The 18,705-nt window shown below is 50.1% G+C and overlaps 1 protein-coding gene across 2 annotated transcripts in view; it reads left to right on the top strand.

The window, feature by feature from the left end:
• Nucleotides 1-11,635: 11,635 nt before the first annotated feature.
• The window catches only part of ANKRD10 (ankyrin repeat domain 10), a 33,020-nt gene continuing 25,950 nt past the window's right edge, over nucleotides 11,636-18,705 (top strand). For both annotated transcript variants that reach the window (XM_042980176.1, XM_042980182.1), the window contains exons 1-2: nucleotides 11,636-11,984; nucleotides 14,834-14,986. In XM_042980176.1, the coding sequence (XP_042836110.1) occupies nucleotides 11,775-11,984; nucleotides 14,834-14,986 (363 nt within the window). In that variant the 5' untranslated portion in view covers nucleotides 11,636-11,774. The remainder of the gene's footprint in view (nucleotides 11,985-14,833; nucleotides 14,987-18,705) is intronic.

The following is an 18,705-nucleotide window of genomic DNA, read 5'->3' as shown; positions in this document are numbered from 1 at the left end:
CTTAGAGGTGATGTGGTTTTTTCCCTTATACTCCAACCAAACAATGAAAGTGTAATTGAGCCTGAAAAATGAGTGTCCAAACCTTACTGTTGTCTAACAGGATGAACTTTGAAGAAACATAACCTCACAGCCTATGGACCCATCGGGATTCCCCAGAGAAACAGAACCCGCAGGATATACATGCCCAGGGTCCACCCCCCACAGGTGGCAGCCTGAGGTCAAGAGCGCGGGGAGGGCCGGTTAGCCCTGGCTGGGAGGGGAAGACCCCACGTCTTCTGAGTAACCAGTGAAGGAGGAGAGAAGGACGATACAGGCCTCTGGAGGAGGGTGAGGGTGAGAGTGAGGCTCCCACGTGCGATTCCACGATGGGGCTTCTGCCGCTTTGCCCCGTCCCGTTCTCTGCAGAGCGGAGGGGGCTGCTCCTGTTGTTCCAAACCAGTCTCGGTGCATCATTTCCTGGTTTGAAGCTGCATTTGGGACGTTAATTCTGCAAATTAAAATAAGTAGTCGTCGTGTGTTTTGGGTGCAAGAGCCGTGGCTTGGGAAGGTGCACAACACGTCGGGTTTTATACAGCAGGCTCTTGGGGATAATCCCCAACCGTCGTGTGCCTTCATTTATTCCTTTCTGCTCCTGGGAAGTTAGAATTTTTAGTTTTCCAGGACGTCGGTCGTTGTATTGCTATCTCTAAACGTTGTTGTGGACCGAGATCATCTATGTTGGGGAGAAAGGGAGTGGGTGGTGGTTGTTGAGATGTCCTCTCGGAACACAGACATGAGAGGGGGTCTGGCAAGCGGTGTGTTATGAAGCTACGGGCTCTAGACTTGTGGCTCAGGAACAGACAGAACCTCAGCGGAACGGAGTGGGGTGTCCAGAAATCCTGAGAGTCGTGATGTGTGGTGCACACGACAGACGGTCAATGCAGAGCCACACGGGAGGTTTGGGGACAGTGCACGAGCCCCCTGAGAAAGCACGAAGTCAGAGCTTTAACACACGCCGCCCAGGATGGGTTCAAGATGTAAATATCAAGAGTATCAGCACCACAAAGCCTGGGAGAACACAGGAGGCAACGGTGCCAGTCTGGGTCCGGCCACTCATTTAAACAGAGGAACTTGAACTACAGCAGTCCATGTGGTCGGGGAGCAAGGGTGAAGGTGGAGAGAGAGCAGTGAAGGGGACCCCGGGGCTGACGGAGGGTGCCCTCAGACTCAGAAGGGCCTGTCCCTGAGACCAGGGTCCCGGCTCGGTGGGGAAGGTGCCCAACCAGTCGGCCCCAGGTGCAGGGCGGCAGGAAAGATGGTCCTCGGGGGGCTGGGAGGAGCTGCGAGGCCGGCCTGTCCCTCTGCGTGTGCCCATCGTCCTACCGCCACAGACCCCGCAGAGCAAGGGTGAAGGAACAAACAGGGCCCTGCCAGACCAGGACGGGCGGTGTCCCTTGTCACGTGCCCTCCAGCAGCCCCAACTCCTGAAGCTGGGCGCTGCGTCTATGGCAACCGAAAACCCGTCAGGACGTCCCACCCACTGTGACAGAGTGGACGCCACAGCAGAAGCACAATAAGTCGATCGCTAGCACAGGGATATTGTCATAATCTCAGCATTCTTTTCTTAGCACAACTCCAAGGACAGCAACTATGAAGAAAAATACGTGGTCAGACTTGACTGCATAAAGCAGACGAGTCTGGCCAAGGAAAGGGAGACATTAAAATAGCGAAGACAACCCTGTAACATGACAGAATCAGTATTCTTAAATATAAAAGGCTCTTATAAATTAGCAGAACAGAGGTGCCTGGGTGGCTCTGTTCGTTGAGCGCTGGACTTCAGCTCAGGTCATAATCTCACGGTTTGTGGGTTCAAGCCCCACATCGGGCTCTGTGCTGACATCTTGGTGCCTGGAACCTGCTTCAGATTCTGTGTCTCCCTCTCTCTCTGCCCCTTCTTAGCGCTCTCTCTCTCTCCCCCTCCCTCTCTCAAAAATAAATAAATGTTAAAAAAATGTTTTTAAATAATAAATTAACAGAACATTTACAAATAACCCAAGCGAACCAATTGGCAACTCGGCAGGAATACGTAACACACAGGAACCTAAAACACATAGACCCTCCGTAGCAGTCTCATTCATATTTTTAGAATTGTAAGTTAATGACGTGCATACTTGCTGGATGAATCGTTTCTGCATATCAGATTTCCTAAAGTTAAAAATACGATTAATACCTAGTATTGGCCAAGGTGTGAGGAAACAGGCAGGCTCAAACATCGTTGGCGGGAGTGTAAATTTGCCCACATTTTCTGAATGGTAACTTGGAAATGTATGTAAAGCCATTAAACTGTGCAGAAAATCGACCAGGATTCCATCTCAGAAAACTGGGCAAGTATGCCAAGAACTGTATATAAATGTATTCACTGCAACATCTCTCATAATTGGAAAAAAGAAAAAAAAAAGATGCATTCATCTATAAAGGATAGGAAGATAAATCATGCTCAGACACACACTGGCAAACCACGTGGCTTTTAGAAAGGGCGGTAGGGATGCCTACCACCAGCATGGAAAGCTGCCTAAAATTTACCAATTTTAGGTGCAGACACTGTGGGTAAGAGGAGTCTATTTTACCAGAAACACCATGGGTAGATTAATGTGTAACAATACTTATATTTGTGTGTGTAAACATATACAACACGTGTGACCGTCACTGGGGTGGAATTATGAGGGACCTTCATCTCACTATCTACTTTATGTATTTCTGTAATGTCTAGACTTTGTTATAAGAACCATTAATCACCCCACCGGAAAATGCTCATTTAAAAAGTCAGGTACTTGGGGCGCCCTGGGTGGTTCAGTCGGTTGAGCATCCGATTTCGGCTCAGGTCATGATCTCGCGGCTTGTGAGTTCAAGCCCCACGTCAGGCTCTGTACCGACAGCTCAGAGCCTGGAGCCTGCTTTGGATTCTGTGTCTCCCCCTCTCTCTGCCCCTCCCCCACTCGTTCTCCGTCTCTCTCGCTCTCAAAAATAAACATTAAAAAGTCAAGTACTATAGACATATTAAAAAATATATATGTCCCTAACATCTCACTCCCCAGAAACTCACAGGTGAAAAACCATTTCTCACATCGATTTATAGGGTGAAAATAGGTATGTCTATTTATACTTCTGTTTAGAAGTATAAACAGTTGCAAGATTACATTATAGTTATTTTAAACTGAAAGTTGCCTCATATCCCATGCATATTTAACTTACTTGCATTTAGCTTATATAATTTCAACCACACATACTTAGCAAAAAGAGAGGGAGGAAGAGAAAGAGAAACACCGTGTGAACAGTCCAGGATGCTGCCCGTGCCGCCTGGGGGAGGGGAGAAGGTGCCCACCGTGGGGCAGAGCAGTTGGTTGGCCTGGGCTCAGGCTCTCATTCCTCCCGAGTCCTCAGGAGCATTTACCATCTGCCGGTAATCCTACTCTTCAAAGATACTCATTCCTTTCTTCAAAATGGGCCTTAGGTCAAGCCCAGCACTCAGACAAAGAAACTGCTGGTATTCCCCCAGAAGAGAAAACAAACAAACAAACAAAAAACCTAACTACTTACATTGATTTATGGATAGATAATACATGCCAAGCTGACTAATAGAAACAAAATGTGAGAATTACGTATATAAGGAAGATTTTTCCATGAGCCATGCTAAAAAAAAAAGTAAAAATAAACAGGTGAAAATCATTTGACCGATATAATTTATTTAACCCAACATATCCAAAATGTTACAAATTGAATATGCACTCCATATTAAAAATTATTCATGAAGAATTTTGTATTCTTTTACTCTTACCAATCCGGGGTCCATTTTACAGGTACGGCATATCTCAATGGGAGCGCTACATTTTCCCTGGGAATATTTGATCTGCGTTTACATTTCACGATGGTTACAGTAGAAAGAGCAGGTACTCATATCCAAGTTGATTTTAAGTTGTTTAGACTCTTAAATTTTTGCCAATAATTGCTTTTAAATCCAAATCTAAATAAGTTAAAATTCAATAAAATGTCAAATTGAGGGGATTGGGTGGCTCAGTTGGTTAAGTGTCTGACTCTTGATTTCAGCTCAGGTTATCATTTCATGGTTCATGAGATTGAGCCCCACGTTGGGCTGTGCACTGACAGCATGGAGTCTGCTTGGGATTCTCTCTCTCTCTCTCTCTCTCTCTCTCTGCCCCTCCCCCACTTGTGCAAGCACTCTCTCTCTCTCTCTCTCTCTCTCTCTCAAAATAAATAAACATTAAAACATTTTTAAAATATAAATAAAGTGTTAAATTCAGTTCCACAATCTTACTAACCACATTCAAGTCTGTGCCATGTGGATTTCTTTTACTGATAGTGGAAAGCTATTGGCAGGTTTTAAGCCAGAGCTATTGTTGGATTTATATCCTGAACAAGAAACGCCAAGAGGCAGTCACACTGGTTTAAGCAGGAAAGCATGGCTTGGGGTGGTAGGGATGGAAAGAAGCGTGTGCACTGAAGACATATTTGAGGTAGAGCCACCGAGATCTACAGTGAGCATAGCGTTGGCCCCTGGGTAGACATGTCTGGGTCTTTCACAGAGACAGAGAGTGGGGGTGGGGCGGTGAGTGGGAGTAACAGGTGTAGGGGTGACTCAGGAATTCCATTTGGGGCATCAGTGGAGTTGTCTAGGAGAGATCCTAATGGAGATAAGGACTAAGCTGCTGGGTTTAGGAGTCTGGGCTGCAGGAAAGGTCCAGGCCCGAGACATGAATTTAGGAATCATCAGTATGTAAACAGTACTTGAAGGTATGGGATTCGATGTGATTACCCAGGAAGAAAGTAAAGAGAGTAAAGGGTCTAGGACCGAGGCCTGGGGCCGTTGAGCATTTGGAGGTTGCACAGGAAAGCTGCAGAGTCACAGAAGCCAGGACATCATGTTCCCAAGAGGAGCCAGCTGCCCAGCCACTCCACACCCTGAAAGACAAGATTAGCAGAGACTGTGGGTTGGCAAACCCGGAGGCTGTGATGAGTTTGCCAGGAGCTATTCCACAGGACTGCTGGGGACTGATGCCCTGCTGGAGTGCAAGGCAAAAACTACAGCTGACCCTTGAACACCACAGGCTTGAACTGCACTGGTGCACTTACATACAGGTCTTTTGCAGCACAGCACTGTAAATGTATTTCCTCTTCCTTGTGATTTTCTTAAGAAGGTTTTCTTTTCTCTGGCTTACTTTATCGTAAGAATAAAGTTTATAGTACATAGGACACAAAAACTGTGTTAATTGACTGTTTATGTTACTGGTTAAGCTTCTGATCAGCAGTAGGCTATTAGTAGTAAAGTTGCAGAGGGGGGCAGTCAGTGTCATATGTGGATTTTGTGTGTGGTGGTGGTCAGTGCCCAAGATCCCTGCATTGCTCAAGTGTCAACTATACATAAATTCTTTGACATTAGGGATGAAGGGAAATAGAAATACGCACAGTTGCTGGAAAGATACATATGGGAAAGAGTGCTGTTGTCCTAAGGTAGAGCATCCATGCAAATTTTTGCCTGTGGACAGGATTAATCCATTCAGTAGGACAGGAGAAATCACTGGTTACTGAATGTCTTGGTTATTGGATATTTGTGTTTCCTTCCAGTGAATTGCCTATTCATATCTTTGCCCATTTTTGTTGTTCATGTCTTTCTTCTTGATTTGTAGAAGTTCTTTGTATATGCTGAATATAAGTCCTTTGTTAAATGACTTGCAGTCTATTTCCGTGGACCTATAGCTTATCTTTTACTTCATTTCTGGTCCTTTTTGTTCAGTTGAAGTCATTGGGGCACCTGGGTGGCTCAGTTGGTTAAGCATCCGACTCTTGGTTTTGGCTCAGGTCATGATCTCATGGTTTGTGGATTTGAGCCCCTTCCTGACCTTTTCCTGTCATCCCTTCACCTGGATGTTGATTTGTGGGGTTTTTTTTCATGTCCTTTAATAAACTTCTAAGTGTTCCCTTGAGTTATGTGAGCTGCTTTAGCAAACTAACCTTAGGAGGGGCTTGTGGGAGCCTCCCGTCTGTAGTGAGTCAGTCAGAAGCACAGGGGACAGTGGCAGCTGAAGTGGAGGTCGGGGCAGTCTTGTGGGGCTGAGCCCTTAACCTGTAGGGTCTGGTCCCATCTCCGGGTCGATGGTGTCAGACTTGAGCTGGTGTTAGAGAGAATTGTGTGGGGGAAAAACCTCCACGCATTTGGTGACCACAAGCATCAGAAGCGAAGTGTTCTCTGTGAAGGCAAAGGAGACACATGGGGAAGAAACACAGTGAGGAAGAACTGGGTTTTTTTCTACATCAGAAGGAAAAAAAAATGAATTTTTCCCATTACAGCAACTAATCACTTTTTTCACAAGATAGGAGTAAGATGCAGGACAATCAGTAAGATTCCAGAATCTTGATGCTCAATAACTGACATCCTTGGTCCACAGCAGGTCTCCCCTTCCTGACAAGGAGCTGCCAACTGATCTGAGTTTCAGCCTTTAGCCTCCTGTCACTCAACAAATTCGTATTGTAGGCTCAGCATGGGTGGGGCTCTGTCCTCACAGGAAAGATACAGTGATGATGGAGAATAAGAGACAGAGACAGAGAGACAATGATGGAAATATGGAGAGACAGACAGACATAGAGACAGAGGTGGAGGGAGCGAGAGAGAAAGGCATCCGTCCAGTACTTTATTCAACAGGACATTGGTTTGCAGAGCAAGCTCTTGCCCCTGCCTGGGGGCTCCCTTTCAGAGCAGAGAGAGGCCACCTCTCTCTCTGCCTTCCCACCTGGAGCCACCAGAAGCAAGCTTGGAGCATGTTTCTACTCGTCAAGAGGCCTGTTGGAAGTGGAGAGGCCATCTCAGAAAAGGCCTGTTAACAATCAAGTTTTTATGACTAAAAATGAGTAACATTTACTTGCTGGGTTTTTAAATGTTTTCATCCAAGGGTGGGAGGAAACTAAAATGCCAGACACCTGGGAACCCTGGAGTAGAGGGGAAGGAGGCTCCAGCTGTTGCCTGGTGGAGGCTTCTGGAAGGAGAGGCACTTGGATTGGATTGTGGGCAGGGGGCAGGGGGCAGTGGGGGAGCCTCCCCAGCAGAGCCTGTGTCCTAGGCAAGTGTCCTGAGGCTGCCACAATCAAGCCCAGCAAACCAGGCTTGGGCAACCTGAATCTAAGCCCTCTCGCTCTGGAGGCCAGGTGTGGGCAGGGCTGGACCTCCCAAGGAGGTCGTGATGGGGGACCTGCCCCAGGTGTCCCCCTGCCTCTGGTGTTGCTGGCCATCCTTGGGGTTCTTTGACTTTTGCTGCACCCCTCCATCTCTGCCTCATGGTGTTCTTCCCATGTGTGCATCTGTGTCCAGATGCCCCTTTTTATAAGGACACCAGTCACATTGGGTTTGGGGATGGCCTGCCCCATTATGACTTCATCTTAACTAGTTACATCTACAATGACTCCATTTCCAAATCAGGTCACATTCTAAAGCACTCAGGGAGGCATGATTTGGTCACAACTGGGGAAAGAAACGCTGGGGATGGGGTGGAAGCCTTCAGCAGAAGCACCCTTGGTTTCAAGGGCTTCCTGGACAGCCTGTGAGGAGGACAGACAAGTCCAGAGAGGCAGGCAGTCCCTGGCTGTAGGCATGTCAACAGGCCAAGGAACAGATCTGGGATTTTGCTCCCAAGGAGCAATTTCCAAAGTGTGGTGTAGCACCACCAACTGTGGGAACTGATTTGGGAAGCACGTGAACATGTGTTATTTTATTGTGGATTTGTTTAAATGAGGAAAATGTAGTTGGCACCATAAACTCATTGGTGTTTTCTTAATAAAGAGAACGTAAAGTCAGTAATTCCAAAAAATGAAGTTATTTCAAGAAAATTATTAATAGCACAGATCCTCTGTGGATACAAAAGTCCACGCAGAAGTGGTAAAAATCCACGTGGGAGTGGTATCTGAATGACAGGAGTCTGGGAAGTCGTTTGCTACGGACTGAATGCCTGTGTCCCTGAAATTCACGCCAACGTGATGCTATCTGGAGGTGGGGCCTTTGGGAGGTGATTAGGGTGGGAAAACGTCTATGATGGGGTCAGTGCCCCGCAGAGAAGAGACACCAGAGAGGTGGTTCCCTCTGCACTGAGTGGGTTCACAGAAAGAAGATGTCATCTGTGATCCAGGAAGAGGGTCCCTGCTAGCATCCTGATCTCAGACTCGCAGTCTTCCAGTTGGTTGTTTAAACCCCCCAGTCTGTGGTACTTTGTTATGCAGGCTGGAACAGACCAAGACACTGCTCGGTGTCCAATTTTAAGTGTATTTGCCTTCTTAAAAGATGGATCTGGCCACATGGAGGGAGGTAGATGGGGGGTCATGGACGAGAGAGAACAGTAAGGCTGTGCTCCCACTTTGCAGCCCAGGCTGAGGGCACCGTCCCAGTGGGCTACCCACACACAGCCAGCTGCAAATCGGATGTGGGTCTTCCTCTGAGCCCTCACCCATCACCTGGCATCACAGCAAAGCCTCTCACTTGCAGTAATGAAGGACAGTGTCTTAGCGTGGTGCATAGCCTGGGTCCTGCTTTCTTCTGCAGTCTCCCTTCCCATGACACGGCGTTGACCGTGTCCTGTTCCAAGTGTGAAAACAGCCCCACTGATGTCTCCACAGCGTGTGGGCAGTTCTGCGCACCTCTGACTGGGACGTGCCTTCACCCGAGCCCTTTACCTGAGGGGTCGAGCCTTCACCTGAACCCATTTAAGCAATTCTCACACAATGCAATCCTAAGTGCGGGGCGGGGGTGGGGTGGGGGGGGGGGGGGGGGGGGGGGTGTTGTGTTATCTTATTTTGATACTTTGGGATTTTGGGTCTTCCTCTTTTCTTTCATGTTTCCGAATCACCTCTTCAAATACACAAGTTTGCTTATGTTAAAGAAAAAGATTATTAGTCAAAAACATCGTTTAGTGAGACGTGTTAAAGCATAGTAAGGTGGACTGTACTCAGAGGAGGCTACGGCAAGTGGGAACCAGGACCCCACTTTTGCTTGCAGTGGGGAGAGAGATCCGACTCTGGGGTGAGAGATCGGACTTGGCTCTGAGAACAGCATGGGCAACTTCTTTACCCTGGGTGGGCGATGGAGGGTGGAAAATTACTACGACAAAACAGCAGGGTCAGCTAACCATCAGGTTCTGGCTAAACTGACCCAGCAGGATTCTTGCTGAAGGCAGGCTGGGTTGAGCCAACACCACTTGGGGGTGGCTGGGGGGTGAAGAAACTGATTAGATATCAAAGACGATCTGATATGGGGGATGGGAATTCTAGCTCAACCAACTTAGCAGGAGTCTTGCTAAAACTGGACAATGCAGAGACAAATACACAAATCCAAACATTTAAGCCTAGTCAAAATTTGGGGGGAGACAGAGTAGTTTGGTCAAGAAGAGAATGTTCTGTCACTTATTTATGGTTGCTTTGTCAAATAAATCAAAGCACATGAGTGATGAATCTGGTTTCCTCCCTTTCCCCCAGAGCTTTTTAAAAACAAGAATCCCAAAGAAAATCCATAATTGGTAATAATGAGCTGGGCAAAACTTGGGACCAACCAACCAGAACACTGGAATTTGGAGTACTCATTGGACACCTTTATAACTGTTCCATCCACAATTATCATGCAGGCTATCTTAGGGACCCATCATCATATCTAGGTTGACGATCTATTTCAGCTTAAATATGTACATAAAAATAAATAAATAAATATCTACATACTCCTAGCAACTCTGAAAACCAGAAAGTAACCTTAACTGAGGAAAGATGGCATTCTAAGTATGGTGCCACTATAACCTACTTTATTTTCCTAGGCCTTAAGGCTCTTTATGCAAAATATATTCCAAAGTTAAAAAAATCTAACTGGATTGGAAACTAGGTCTGGCAATTATTCTCAGCTCTGCCCCAGGCACACCGTTTGTCCTTGTGCAAGTTCTCAGCTTATCTGTGTCTCAGTTCTGTCCACTGCAGCAGGCACTATAAAGAGGCATAAGTAATCCCTCCCTCTAGTTATTACAGATGACAAGGCATCTTACAAAATGGGGTGCTGCTTTCCCAGGAAGGATGGAAGTCATTATGGTGCACATCTTACAGACATAATGAGATTAAAATCAACCTGGTGTATGAAAAGAAAAATGGTTGAATTCTGTCTGCTCCAGAATTCAAGCTTGCAATGAGTTTACAGCATATTTCTACCTTTCTGGTCCAAACAAAAAAGGTACTGCTTCGCCTACTGAAATATTCTTCCCTGCCTCATCTACTAGATTATAAATTCCTGGAAAGGAAACAGAACCTGCCTCATTCATATTTCCCATGCATTACTAATCACCCCCTGAATTGAAATACTGCTGCTTTCCCTCACTGCATCTGGGGCACCTCCCAAAGTGCTCCATTCGCATTGTAATCAACATGTTTGTCTGACGAATAGAGGAATGTGTTGTACGTTTATACCATAAATTAACAATTTCCTTTGTTAGGCACGAGGTGCCTAATTTCTTATTAACTAATGCTGCCAGGTGCTATCTCATGCACCATTATTTTCCCAGACATCTGGTTACCTACTTAAAGTTGAATTACTGTGATTCAGAATTCTGTAAAAAAAAAAAAAAAAAAAAAGGAAAAAAGGCAATATATACAAGGAAAAATAATATATATAACGAAACTATGTGGTAAAGGTACTGTAAGGAACTACCCATAAACGTTGATAGTAGTTATTCCTCGATAGTGAAATTATTGATATTCACGTATTACTCATAATCAGAGGAAAAAATCTGTTAAGAAAACTGTGATTCTCATTGTGATTGTCACTGACAGGATTTTCCAGGGTTTTGCTGGCTGCTCTCGAAGCTCGCCCGACAGGCAGGCGCCTGGAGAGGACGGAGCCGGGCGGAGGCTGGTCTGGACTGCGGGGCCTGGGGTCTGGGTGGGGCACGCGGCTGAGAGCCGACCCCACCCGCGCGGCCGGGGATCCGCCTCGGCGCAGCTCCCCGCTCCCCGCCTCCCAGTCCGGGCCCCCGGGCTCTCCGCCCCCGCACTCCCCGTTCCCGGATCCCAAGTCCCCGTTCCGGGTACCCGAGTCCCCTCCCTCCGTTCCCGGCTCCAGGTTCCCCATTCCCAGCCCCCTGCTCCAGGTTCCGGCCAGCCTCGGGCTCGGAGCATCAGCCCCTTTCCGACCGCGCTAGGCCCCGCCCCCTACCCCCGGGCTCTTCGCCCGCTCCCAGGCCCCGCCCTCTCCCGACCAACCTCCCGCTCCAGGCGTCTGCCGCATCCGGGACCCCACTAGGCCCCGCCCTCTGTCCCCGGCCTCATCACAGACTCCCCAGGCTCCGCCCCACTCCCGGCCCGCCTCCTGGTCCAGGCCCACAACCCCGGACCAGCTGGGCACGGCCCCCTGCTCCAGGCCACTTCGCCTGCTCTCCAGGCGCCGCCTCCGCTTAGGCCACGCCCACTGCTCCCTGGCCCATTCTTGCTCCACGAGTCAGCCCCGGCCCCACCAGGCCCCGCCCCCTGGCACTGCAGGCCCCACCTTCAGACCCGGCGTCCGCGGGCACGGGCCTCAGACCTGCCCGCGGTAGGCCCCGCCCCCGCCCCGCCCCCTGTACGCGCTCGGCTGGGCTCGGCTCGGCAGCCGGCGGGACGCGGCGGCGGCGGCACTCTCGCTCCTTTGTGCTCAGGCGACGGCCTCTCGGTCCTCACCCTCGCGTCCTCTCGGTCCTCTCGGCCAGCTAGCCCGCGCTCTCCGGTGACGGACCATGTCGACGGCAGGAGCGGGCGCAGGCGTGGAGGCGGGCTTCTCCAGCGAGGAGCTGTTGTCGCTCCGCTTCCCGCTGCACCGCGCCTGCCGCGACGGGGACCTGGCCGCGCTCTGCTCTCTGTTGCAGCAGACGCCGCGCGCCCACCTGGCCGCCGAAGACTCCTTCTACGGCTGGACGCCCGTGCACTGGGCCGCGCACTTCGGCAAGGTGGGCGCGGGCGCTTTAAGGCGCCATTTTCCGCAGCTTTCCCGTGGTGGGTCGGGGAAGGTGGGGGCTGAGGCGCGGGGCGTGCCGGGAGCGCGGGGCGGAAGCGGGGTCTCGGCGGCGCCCGCGCCCCGAGGGGTCCCGGGCGCATGTGCGGCGGCGCGGACGGTCGGGGCCCCAAGGGGGGCGCAGGGCGTGCCGGGAGCGCGAGGCGGAAGCAGGCCCCGCGGCTACGGCGCCCCGAGGGGCCCCGGGCGCATGTGCGGCGGCGCAAGTTTCAAACGGCGCCGGCTTCACGGGGGCGCCGCGCCTGGCGGAGGCAGTTGGTGGCTGCGGCGGGCTGGGCAGCTCGCGCCTCCGCGGTCAGCTGCGAGCCGTGCTGCCGGCGCCATGGGGGCGGACACCCGCGGGGCCCGAGCTGTCTGGACCCGGGGCTGGTGTGGGGCTGCACCGGGCTGCTGGGAGTCCTCCGGGCGGGGGGGTCCTCTGCGTCCCCTTCTCCGTCGCTTCGTAATCACCGGCTCAGGGCGAGTCAGCGACTGAGATCCACGCTGCATTTCAGCGCTTTAATGGTAGAGATTGATGTACCAGAATTCCGGACGTGTAAGAAAAATGGCTTTTCCCGTGAAGCGAGGAGCCGGGGCCGAAATGGAGAAAGGGTTTTGTGGAGAAGCGTGCAGTGACGTGAAGTGAGTTATTTCCTTTCAGGGACGTGTTTTTGTCACTAGCCGGTGAGGCTGCTTTCCTTGCGGCTACATTCACAGTACAGGTGTATCTTCTGGGACAGCGCTTGTGATTCACGAAATGGGAGAGTCAGAGTGGTTTTGGTGGAGGAAACGAGAGGGGGTTAGGACCCCAGCCCGGGTCTGGAAGGGCGTGCCCGCTGGGGGTCCCCGCGCCAGCCCCCGTCCATACCTGCTAGCAGGCGCGAGTACAGGAGCCCCTCTGGCCCTTCTCCCCCAACCCCCCCAGCCCTGTGTGTCCCCATCTGAGGCTCTGCCCCCTGTAGTGCGTCTTGCTCTGCTTTATGTTTACATGGTGGGTAACTCGGAGCGTTGGATCTCCACGTCTTTTGTCCCTCAGTGTTTTGGGGGAAGACCACCCTGTAACAGGCAAGGACAGCGTTTTTCGAAAAGGCTCCCCTGTTGATTTATTCTCCAGTTGAGAGTGACACAGTATTGCATGACAATCTGGTACATTCCGGACGGTGTTTAAAACAGCCTTACAGACATTCATTCAGAGTATTTATTTACCAACCCACGGGTGCCCCTAGGTATCTCTAGGGAATACAAGTAGCTATAAGGGCTTGAACATGCTTTAAAAATCGTAAGTTGTGTGTTATGTATATTTTATGAGCAGTAAGAAGTAAAACCCACTGAATTCACTTTTTGAAAGTCTCCACCTCCTGTCGGTTAACCTTGGATACCAAATATAGCTGGAGGCAGTTAGTTACTTCAGTGTGAGAAAGCTGTTGGGGCAGAAATGAGGCCAGGAGTCAGGGCTCCGGGTTCTCAGTCCAGTCCCTCCTGCCCCATCGCCTGCAGCTTCCCTGCTTTTCTGTACATTTAAGCCTCTGCTGTCCTTAGGCCTGCACGTTATGAACTATTCCCAACTTTCAAGCTGGTGTTCCTATCAATATGCCAATTATGCGCGCTGCCTGACCTTTTGTGAGGCTTATTTTTTCCTCGAGAACTAGGCATTATTTAAAATCCCTAATTACACTTTGCTTTTATAAGTTGTCGCATGGAACAGTATCTTTCCAGCATTCCAAACCCAGTTTGCCAAAGTGAACGCATAGGTGACAGAGTTAAGTCTAAGGAGCTCTTGATGTTATGAGATTAACCGGTTTTGGCACACCAGCTGATTTTCATCCTTGTTTCCGCCGTTTTTGGGGTTTGACACCTGTTTGTCTCTGTTGGCACTGTCACTTTTCACTGGGTCCATCAATAAAGCTGGTGTGTGAAAGTATACCAACGGTGTGTCTCTTTATGAGCCGTCACTCCCAGATTTCCAGTTCCTAGAAGACCGAGAGAGCGTGTTTTAAATCTGGGTGCTCCCAAGTATGAGGGCTCATCTCCTGCACAGGTGATCACGGTGACCTGAGCTTAAGTCGCGGAAAGACGTTAAGAGCTGTGGGGTGAGGTTGGGGTGTGGCCGTTTGTCCTTCTCTGAGGGCTGTCTCCCGGAATACAGCCGTTGGCAGGGAGAGCTCTTTTGTGAGCTCTGCCCTGTGCCTCAAGAGGGTAAAGGGGGCCGGCCCCGTGGTCTGAGGACATACGGGGGTGGGGGTGGGGGTTGTCAGTGTGAGTCTGCGGACCACAGGCCATCTGGGACCGCAGGCCCGGCTCGCGGTAGGCATGTGTTGCACATCTGTTGAGTGTGACGAGCTAGGATGATATGGGCGCCTGGCTGTGGAGTGTGGTCTCCTAGTCACTCGTGAGGCCCTTTACTCCTTCAGGCGGGGGTGGGGGACTGAGTGCCACCTCTCACTCTGCACATCTTGTTCCTGACTTGTCTGGAGGATGGGCCTCTCACCGGAGTCCCCGAAGCTGCGTCGTATGGACATGTGCAGACTGCAGAGACGTCTTTATTTAAGTTTGTGTGACATCAATAGTTTTTACTTTTCTTCCTGCGTATGAACTTTTTTTTTTTACTAGGACAAGGAAAAATAACTTTTAAATGCTTTTTTACAATTTGTATTGCAAAGGAACGACTTGTGTTCCCTTAAACGGAAAAAAAAATGGTAACAAAAAAATGCCACTTATCTGCATCACAGAATTGAAATGGTGTGTGTGGTGTTTAATAGTGTACGACACTTACGCGTGTCATCCCCCCTCCTGCTGTTTTCAAAGTTGGACTGCCTGATCCAGTTGGTGAGAGCTGGGGCCACTCTGGACGTGTCCACAACGCGCTACGCACAGACCCCAGCCCACATCGCCGCTTTCGGGGGACACCCTCAGTGCCTCATCTGGTTGATCCAAGCTGGAGCCAGCATTAACAAACCGGTAAGGGAGTGCCGATGATTAACTTGGTTTTTATTTTCTTTTTCTACTTGTAATTACATGGTGTTGAGTTTTAAAGTGAGGCCTTAATTAGAGTTTGATATCTTAACCTTTGGGCTAACTGGAATTTCTGTTTATTGAGTTACTTGTGGATAATAGGCCCTTCACAGAGCAGGGCTTTCTGTTTACAGAGTGCTTTCACCTGCTCGGGGACTTAGAGCCTTGGTGACCCCAGGTGATTTGCCCCCAGTTACAGCTGGTGACTGAAGGAGTCTGGCCTGGAGCCCGGGTTTCCTGGCTCCCCTGCTCACAGCTGCCTTCGCTTCATGTGCACAGATCCTTGTGAAACACACCCGTGCTGGCGAAGAAGTGGCTATTAAATCTTGTGCGTGGTTAAGTTATGGTGGGCGAGCCGACCAGTGTTGAGTCAGGACTGCTTCAGGGAGCAGTCGGGGGTGGAGATCGGACGCAGTTAAGTAGCAGGTGTCGTGTGGTCACCCGGACAGCAGGCGTGCAGGGATTGTGTGTTGAAGTGTGCAAGCATGAGTGTGCACGTGCATGTGCTTCATGGTGTGTTCTCACTACTCTTTTCACTTCCTTGAAAAAACCTCAAGGAGAGAGTTGTGCTTACTGGGGACTCGTGCGTGAACAGGTGTAGACGACTCAGGCTAGTCTGACCAAAGTGGCCCCCAGGGGGAGACCCTGCCCTGAGGGTCAGTTCATCTAAGGGGCTTGTGCCTCAGGCTCTGTGGGGATGCCTTTATGCCTTCCTAGTTTTCTCTTTACCCTGGTTTTATGTTTTTTCTACTAATCATCATCAGGGGCCTACTGTGTGCAAAACCATTTTTATTCTCCACGTTTCTGTCTGAAGATTCATCCCTTGATGGGAAGCAGGTGTAACAGCTTGTGAGCCCTCTCTTCCCAGTAACTCAGCTGCACACCTCCAAGCCCATGATTGAGGAAAGGCTTTTGTATCAGTGCTGTAGAGCAGGGATCGGGGGACAGGGGGTGACCGCACATGCCGCTGCTCTTACCAGAGGCTCTGGCTGTCTGCTCCACACGGTTATGGCGCCAGGAGTCACCTGTCCCAACCTGCCTGTCCCGGTGCTGTTTCTCTCCTCCCCAACCTCCTGACAGAACCCTGGGGGTGGCCACCTCCCCCACTCTCTGGCCTGGGGCAGCTCCTTGTTCTGTGGCTCAGTCTCCTTGTCGACAGAATGTGGATCATCCACAAATGGTAGTGATTAATAACTAATGTTAATGTGGAATTTAAAACATTGGGTTAATTTTCATTCAGTTGTTACGTAGCATCTAATTTACAGACATCTGAAGAAAATCTAAAGAAATTGGCGCTGCCTTTCAGATCTTTTTAAATCTAGAAGAGTCCGTTTTCAGGTAACGTGTTACAGCAGCGCAGTCCTTACCCTGGACGACAGGACTGCTCTAGATAGTCCTGTGTGGACACCCTCCAGCGTCCTGCTCCCAGGACAGGAGTCCCCAGACCTCACTCCCTGTCGCTCCCCTCAAGTCCTCTCCCTTCCAAGGTGGTCACCTGGGGTTACCAGCGTCCTGCCCTTGTTCTTGAAAGGGTCTCAGTTGTGGTCTCCCGTGTTACGCATGTGTTAGGCTGCAGGCTGAGTCTCAGATGCCGGCTTGCTCTGGATTAGCGGCTGGCCTGCTGGGACAGGCACCCAGCGACCTCTGAGGTCACACAGCCCTTTCGTTAGCCACCCCCAGCAAGTGTTGACTCACCCTAAGGTAGACACTTTCTCATCTCCCACACAGACGGTCAGAAAACCAGGTCCAGGGTTCTCTAAAGTTTTCTGTTTGTGTGTGTAGTGGTTTTGAACCTCCCCTAGCATTTCTTCTTACAACTGTTTTATTAGTTTTGACCCATCTTTTTTTTTTTTTTTTTTTTCTTTTTTAATGTTTATCTTAGAGCATGAGCAGGGGAGGGGCAGAGAGAGAGAGAGAGACAGACAGACAGACAGACAGACAGTGTGGAACAGGCTCCAGGTTCTGAGCTGTCTGCACAGAGCCTGACATCGGGCTCAAACCCACAAACCTCGAGATCATGACCTAGGCCAAAATTGGATGCCCCCGTTTTGACCCATCTTCTAACCTAATCTTGTGGCATATTAATTCCTACCTGTTCTAAATTCATTTTTCTCGAGTTTCACAGAGACTTCCTTTGCTATCTGTGAACTTGGCACATGGGGTTACTGGACTCAGATGTCCTGTCTGAAGGCTCAGAGTCGTGCATTTACCCAGAGAGGGAGTGAGGCTAGTTTTCAGGGGATTTGTTCTTGGTCACTTTGCGCGGACTACCCACGGGCATCACTTTTCGTATTATTTACAGGCCATGCCTTTAATATCTTCCTAGAACTTTGGTGGAATTTGATAGCCCTTTTAGTTTCTTGTAACTGGATTAGAACTAGACTTTTCTTTCTTTAAAATGCAAGGTGACTCATCTGTCTTTGCACTCCTGGCACCTCTCCCACTTTCCTCTCTTAGTTTGCCCACAATAGTTCCGGAATCAGACGACACCATATTTGATATTTTTGGAATGTGACTGGCCTGAACCTGAGCCTTGAGTAACCTTAAAATGGCTCTTCAGTCTTCCTCTCTGGCTGCACTTTTCTGTGGTGTCTGCTCTTCCTGCCTGGCTGGTCGGTGCTGTCCTCACAGGGCACAGAGCAGGAGCTGGTTTGCTCTGTCCTGTCTGTTGCTGTCCTGCTGTCTTGACGTAATAGAGCAAACCTTTGCCTTTTCTCCTTGCTGCAAAGAGAGCTGAAAAAACCCTTTCCTGTTTTCTTGGGGGAGGGAGTCAGGGGTGGCACGACCCCCCCGCCCCCTCCCACATCTCCATTCCACTCTTCCTGGCCATACCTCTGTGTCATCTTTATTTGTCCTTGTCATGTGCCTCCCATCCCCCCTCCCCACCTTTCTGGGAGGATAGAGATGGGTTTCTCCTTTATTAAGGGTCTCCATTCACTAGATGGTTTCCTGTGTAGCCACATGGGATTCTGTGTTTCTTGCTTCAAAAATGGGCTTGTTCTGTTTAGAACTCTACACCCCCTTTGAGCTTTTTTTTTTTTTTTAAAGTAATGTGCATACTTTTTCTCCCCACTGCACACCGGAGTCTTTCAGAGCACATCTTTCTGGAAAATAAGCTACCACCCCTCACCCTGGAGTGTCCCCTGCGAGCCCATGTGCGAGCCCGTGTGCACCGGAAGAAGTGGCCCCCTGCTGTGTCTCGCTGGTGAATGAGCTGCTCTCCGAGCGCCGCGCCAGGTGCACAGCGGCCCCCCCTTTGTTACGTGCGGTCGTCTGCTGCCAAGTTCAGCTTCCAGGGACGGTGAAGTGTGAGGACTCGGTCAGCATTTCCCCGGCAGGAAGTCCTACAACAGAAACGACTTCCTTCTCTGTCTGCTGTATCTTTCTCTACCTCCTCTGTACCCGAGAACCTATGAATGAAATTGTGTTTCGGATTTCTTCCCATTCATACAGTGTGAACCATGAACTAACTCCTCTTCAGAGTCCTTCCCCAGGGTCTGGTCTCTCTCTGCCGTCTCCAGCGTGAATCTCTCTGACACAGACTTTCTCCCAGTCCTTGGACAAAGTTGCCCATCACACGCATCCTGAGTTTGGATGTGAAGCTGGCTGTGTGTGGCCCTGTGTTCTCTCTCTCTCTCCTCATTCCTGACCCTTTAGCCTCCACC

This window comes from Panthera tigris, chromosome A1 (genome assembly GCF_018350195.1).
Source record: "Panthera tigris isolate Pti1 chromosome A1, P.tigris_Pti1_mat1.1, whole genome shotgun sequence".
NCBI lineage: Eukaryota > Metazoa > Chordata > Mammalia > Carnivora > Felidae > Panthera > Panthera tigris.
The sequence above is the reverse complement of the archived record's forward strand: the minus strand, read 5'-3'. Positions and strand labels throughout refer to the sequence as shown.